Here is a 6,848-nt window from a genome sequence, read left to right as displayed (position 1 = left end):
ACGAACTTTACCATGCATGCATCTACTGAGTTACACCAGTGGTTTTTTTGGGGCCATATATAAATGATGTTGTTGGTATGTGTAGGCAGGAATTCGAGATAAGGGTATAGAAGTCTTTGTCAATGCAACTCGTGATTGTTAACCCTCCACTAGGTTTACAATGTAAAATCTATTGAATTAAATGTGTTTTTATTTATGTGATTATATATACACTGTTTAATGATATATATTCGGTCCCGAAAAAAGGTGAGAGTGAAATTTTTTCTTGATATGGGACTATCTAACCTCTAAATATACTAATCTTTATAAGAGTAATGATAGTTTTATCGAAATTATGCACCGATTTGTTAGGTAGAATAATGTGACAGTTCAGCTAGCAAAGAATGTAATTTAAAGTGATTTTTTACTAATCTAATTATTCACTTTTACTGTTCACCATTCCATTCTTAATTTCAAAAACCTCTCTGCCGTCCTCAATTTCTCACTTTTTTTTTTTTTTTTTTTTTTACGCGATCTGCAACAACTTCAAGTGTTTTGACAAGCTACAACAAGCTTTTAACGATTTCCAGAGTACCAAATATATATATATATATATATATATATATATATATATATATATATATATATCAATCATATGTATATATTGCTACAATTTTTTTTTTTTAAGAGTTCAACGTTAATGTCAATCCATTGAATAGAGATTGATTCAGACGACTAGTGCTAATTAAACAATTCCATCTAAATATATATTGAATAGAGATTGATTCAGATGGCTAGTGCTGATCAAACAATTCCATCTAAGTATGTATGTATATATATATATATATATATATATATGATTTACCAGAGGTACTCAATAGTTTCAAATCATCAAAAAGTTACAAATCGTCACGTTAAATCATATTCTCTGCCAACTGAATTGCTACATCATTTTGCCCAACAATTTGGTGCATGGCTTCGGTGTAACTATCGTTACCCTCTTTAAAATTATATGAAAATTGAAGAATCTCAATCCACTAAGCATGAAATTTGTATTTTAAGTAATATAAAAGAAAATCTTGGTAATTTTAAAATAGAATAATACATTAATTACATGTCTCTTTAAAATGTTACAGGGACAAGTAATATGAAATCTACAAGAGTATTTTTTACATCAATGCACCGTCCTGGATTGACAAAAAAAAAAAAAAAAAACCCAACTATGAACAACACTGAAATAGTGAAATGAACTAATGGGGACACACATATAATCTCTCTATCAAATAACACTGAAATAATCAACTAATGAGAATATATATGACATGTTCTAAATGATTTTTCCTAAATAATGTAACGATATGTGAATCACATTTCACACAGAATATAGAGAATATATAATTTGTTTCCTGAGCTTAGTTACCCAGATTCATGGAGTTTGAAAATAGTCCAATGAAAAATTGCCTTTTGTGCTTATTATTTCTTCAAGTACTAAAATTTGATATTCATAGGAGATTTCTTGTAGAAGTGTTCTAAAAGACTTTAATAAGTAAAATGTGATTAAATTCTTCAACTCATGTTAAATGTATTATATATAACTACTACTCGTCGTACTCGAACAAGAAACAATGAAAATTTTGTCACTCTTATTCCTTGCTACAATTTTATCAACTTCCCATGGGTCACAACCAGAAATCCCCAACCAAATTCACTTAAAATTTACTTATAACCCAATAATACCCTTAAAAAACTTAAAATTTTAATTTCAAAAAAAGCAAAAACCTAAAAAGCAATAGAATATTGTATAAGCAAATATACTAAAAATTTGTCTTTTTCACTTCAGTGATGCGGTGTACCCACGATCACATATTCTTCACCAGTTGGCACCGACTCTCCTGTAACATATGAGAGGATTTTGCTCCCTTTTTGTTTGGTGCAAGGTTAGAAAACTATTCTCATTTTTTTTTCCCCTTCGAGTGAGGGGAGGTGCCGGTGCAATTCGGGCGAGTTGTAGGGTCGAACCAACCTTAATTCAAGGGATAAAATCTTGATTTTTGAACTCAACTTAACCTGACCTTCAACTCAAGTTTTCCAATCCTAGCTTAATGGATGCTTATCGAAGTATCTAAGAAGTAATGCATCATGACGTGTGTTGGTTGCAAAGCATTAAAATCATAGTCTTGCTGAGATAAAAGTACAGACTTTACCATGCATATATCTATTGAATCACACTACTGTTTTTTTTTGGGGGCCATATATAAATGATGTTGTTGGGTGCAGGCAAGAATTCGAGAAAAGGGGCGCGGAATATTCAGATTATATATTCGGTCGAAAAACAAGGTAAGAGTGAATTTTTTTCTTGATATTCAGGCTATCTAACTTTTTCTTTATAATTATATGAAAATTGAAGAATTCCACTAACCGTGAAATTTTTATTTTAATTTAAAAAAACAATGCATTAATTTTATGTCTCTTTAAAAATTTATAGGAACAAATAGGGACGGAACTGCATACAAATCGGGAGGCCTTTCTATGTTGTTACTTCTTCAGGTGCTACAATTTGATATTCATAGGAGATTTCTTGTAGAAGTGTTCTAAAAGACTTTAGTAAGTAAAATGTGATTAAATTCTTCAGCTCATGTGAAATGTATTATATATATATATATATATATATATATATATATGTTTTCATCTTGTAATACTGGATTAAAATGTGATCCATATACTGCATTATGTTGTCATGAAACTCATGTCTCCATGCAAGAATGCAACTTTTTGGACCCATACCAATATAAAATCCTAGGGTTGGCCCCACATTTAGTTGCAAAATTTGTATCAGTCCAACAAGATAAGGCCTATTTAAAGAAGGCAAATGAGCAATGCAAAAGTGTACAATTTGCTTGGAAAATTAGCATCGCTCCCTACTCGAACAAAAAACAATGAAAATTTGGTCACTCTTATTCCTTGCTACAATTTTGTCGACATCCCATGGATCACACATAGAAATCCCCAACCAAATTCACTCTCTCCGGCCGCAGTCCGGGGCTGCCGGAACTCATGTTCCCGGCCTATCCTGCCTGAGTTGGCGACTGGGCGTGGAAACCCACAACATCATTGGCTGGTCCACCATCCCTCAGGCGTGCGAAAACTACGTCGGACACTACATGCTCGGCCACCAGTACCGGAAAGACTCCAAAGCTGTCACTGATGAAGCTTTGCTCTATGCAAAGAGTCTCGCGCTTGGCGGAGATGGCAAGGACATTTGGGTTTTTGACATTGATGAGACTGCACTCTCTAATCTACCTTACTATGCTGAGCATGCACAATTTGGGTAAGTAAAAATTTATTCCCTTTTATTTTATTTTTTTTTTTTTCATTCCATTTTGATAATGAAAAATGTTTTGTTTCGATGAAGTCGTGAAAACTTTGAGAAGGGTTAGCAATTGTTTATTGTGAGTTACAGTTGCCATACGGACCATATACATTAAATTTCATACCTAACATAGAATCTAGTTATCAATAAATAGGTAAAATTATACACAAGTAGAAATAATAGTCTTTCCTAAATAACAAATTATTCAATTTTAAAAATTGATTTTCTATTTTGATTGAATTAAACAAAATAATTATAAATACATCAATATTTATAACTCCCGTCCAAAATGTTCACACTCTCTTATTTTAAAATATCGGTTAAAATTATATAATTTCAATATAATAAAATAAATAATTAAAAATTAATTTAACTAACAAATCATTATTTTCGTCATCAATCAGCCACCAGCATGGGCACCACTTTCCTTTTCTCTACTTTATTGGTCTTCTAGGTCCCTCTCCCTCTCCCCCTCTCTCTCTCTCTCTCTCTCCACACACACACACATATATATAAAAATATGTAATCATTTTTGTTCAGAAATTTCAAATCTGTGACTATGTGTGCTTTAAAAATATTTTGTATCTCATGGAATTATAATTTTTGCATAGAGTTATTAATTTGAAATCTCAAAATTTGTTGTGATTTTTAATAATTAATTAAAGAAAGAAAACAAACAACTAGAGGATATTACAATACTTCATTACCGTTGCTTCCCAACACCAAAGAGTTGAGATTCTTAACAAATTCCATTATAGTTTTGACAACTTCCAGTATACTCCGTAACAATAACAATAGCTTCATTTAGGTAATAATTGAAGGGCAGTCCAAATTACAGTCTCTCCACTTTAGTGGCAGATTGAGACGAAGAAAAGAGCCAGAGAATTTTTATTTGCTAGTTAAACTACTTTTTAATTATTTATTTTAATTTTTGAAATTATATAATTTTTAAAAAGATATTTTTGTATTTTGGAATACTGAGTGTGAGAACATTTTGGGCCTAAGTAATAATTCTTGATGAAATTGTAATTTTTTCTTTTTTTTTTAAATGGCAAGAAACTCACACACATCACTCTCACACCCACTTTGTTCATTTAGAGCCTCAAACTATCACCAACCACTTTGAAATTATTTGAACCTTTACCATCTATTTTGAAATTATTTCACATAATTCAATCATGATAAAAATAACAAATAAATAAAATTAACTTTTAAAATTAATCAATTTGTTTTTTTGAACTCGTATAGTTTTTCCTATCTTTAATTAATGATATACAAATGAATATTTATTGGAAGCACGTACTAGACCTCCTTTTTCTTCCTTTTTTTATTTATTTATTTTGTCTTCTCTTTCTTTCATTCTTTCTTTCTTTTTCTGTTTTTTATTTTTTACTCCTCCCATTACATTACTTTTCAAATTATATCAGCATCATGAATATAAAATGCCGAAAGAAGGATCAGCAAGAATATGAACCCTTGTCCCTTTGTCTAAAGTGTATGTATAGATGACAGTGATTGAAATATTTTCTGTGATTCTACAAGCATTCCCTCAATTATTCATTCAAATTTATTAGAAAAAAAAAAAGTGTGAAAATTCGTTTGGTTGAGTGTTGTGATTTTTGATTAAAAAAATATCTCAATTTTAGTGAGCAACATTTTTGTGTTTTCTCAAAAACTATTTTCTGTTGAGATCATAGAACCAAAGAAGTGCCTTAATTTTTCTTTTTACCTTCTCTTATAGTTTTCTTCAAAATTTTGTAATTAAATTCCATTTTCCAATATAATGCCACAACTGAGTAGGTCCAGACTTATTGAATCTATATGTCTGATTAGTACATATTGTAAAATAAATAAATAAAATCTAAGAAAGATTTGTTGTTCCCATTATGACTATAAATTGACAATGACCATACTGAAATTAATTAATTACAGAGCACTGCCATATAACTCAACACTTTTCAATGAATGGGTCAACACTGGCAAAGCACCACCATTGCCGGAGACTCTCAAGCTGTACAAAAAGCTGCTCTCTCTCGGCTTCAAGATTGTCTTCTTAACAGGCAGACCAGAATTGCAGAGAAGTGTCACGCAAACCAACCTAAAGAATGTAGGATTCTACACTTGGGAGAAGCTCATACTCAAGTAAGCAAGCACCATTATTCGAATTTTTACTTTGACATTACTTTTGCACAAAGGAATTGTGTCAAACACTAACTCACGTCTTCTCCGCTTATCAAAATTGATTTTAACGATTGTTACGAGTTTTTTATGACATATTTTTGGTCACAGACCATCTTCCGCGACAAGTAGTACAGCAGTTATATACAAATCGAGTCAGAGGGAAAAACTTGAGAAGATTGGATACAGGATCATTGGCAACGCTGGTGATCAGTGGAGTGATCTGTTAGGTACCCATGTCGGCAATCGGACTTTCAAGCTGCCTGATCCAATGTACTACATTAGTTGAATGTTCAAAATCATGGATGTTTTGTTCATGAGACAAGATTTCAAATGTAGGTTTTGGGGGTTGTGAATTGTGATGGAACTGATATAAAGTTTCATGGCCAAGTTTACTGAGATCTTTAATTGTTTCAATTTGAATGCCTTTTTGAAGTAGAATTGAACTTGAGAAACTGATTTTGTACAAGCTTCATGTTTGAGTATTGTTAAGTTTGAAATAATAAGAGTCCAAACAACTTTAGCCTAACCTTATAACCTCCCTTCCTTTAAGTAGGAGGGGAAGAGTTTGAATCCGGGTATGGGCAAAAAGGGGTGGATTTGTTTTATTCAAAAAATAAAATTAAACAAATAAAATAAAAATTAAAAAATCCCTAGGCATATATGTTCAATTTTGATGTATATGTAATGGTTCTAAACTGGATTGGGCCTAATCCAACCCCAAGTAGACAAACGAGCAGCTTGATCAAATCAAATGATTCTTTCAAGTTTTGTTTTTAGTTTCAACCAAATCATATAAAATCAAATGGAGATAATTGCAACTAAGTCAAACTTTTCATTTATCACTTTACCAAAATAATTGGGAATTTTTTTTTTTTTTTCATATATTGAATTTTTCGAGCCAGTTTGGCAACTGCTTTTGTTTAGTGTTTTTTTGTTTTTGTGAGTGTATTGTAGTGAAGCAAAATCACGAAGCATGTTAGGTAACGTTTGCTAAATTTTGAATACTACCAAATCGCTTTTGAAAAAGAGACCAAAATAGGAAGTAAAAAATTGATACTTCTGGTTTTACAAACATGTTTTCATGTTTTAATTTTTAAAAATCTTGCAACAAATATATGTTATCAAATAAGCTTTCAAATAGTATTGAACATACTTTAAAACAAAAACATTGCTTTTACTTGGAGTCAAAACAAAAGTACAAAACAATTGTGGTTGTCAAACGCCTTTGAATAAAACACATATGTACATGCTTATCAAACACAGGTTGAAAATTTATTTTTCCATCATTCACTTGATCACTTCACATCCACATTTCATG

The 6,848-nt window shown here is 31.2% G+C and overlaps 1 protein-coding gene across 1 annotated transcript; it reads left to right on the top strand.

Moving 5' to 3' along the window:
• The first annotated feature begins 2,883 nt into the window (after positions 1–2,883).
• LOC132284551 (stem 28 kDa glycoprotein-like) lies at positions 2,884–5,971 on the top strand. The gene is made up of 3 exons (XM_059786662.1): positions 2,884–3,307; positions 5,282–5,491; positions 5,639–5,971. The coding sequence occupies exons 1-3, from the start codon at positions 2,916–2,918 to the stop codon at positions 5,814–5,816; spliced, it is 780 nt and encodes a 259-aa protein (XP_059642645.1). The 5' UTR covers positions 2,884–2,915; the 3' UTR covers positions 5,817–5,971.
• The last annotated feature ends 877 nt before the right edge of the window (positions 5,972–6,848 follow it).

Source organism: Cornus florida, unplaced genomic scaffold, assembly GCF_030987335.1.
Source record: "Cornus florida cultivar Cherokee Brave unplaced genomic scaffold, ASM3098733v1 CherokeeBrave_3.0.0_Hap2_Chr11, whole genome shotgun sequence".
In the NCBI taxonomy this organism is placed as follows: Eukaryota; Viridiplantae; Streptophyta; class Magnoliopsida; order Cornales; family Cornaceae; genus Cornus; species Cornus florida.
The sequence above is the reverse complement of the archived record's forward strand: the minus strand, read 5'-3'. Positions and strand labels throughout refer to the sequence as shown.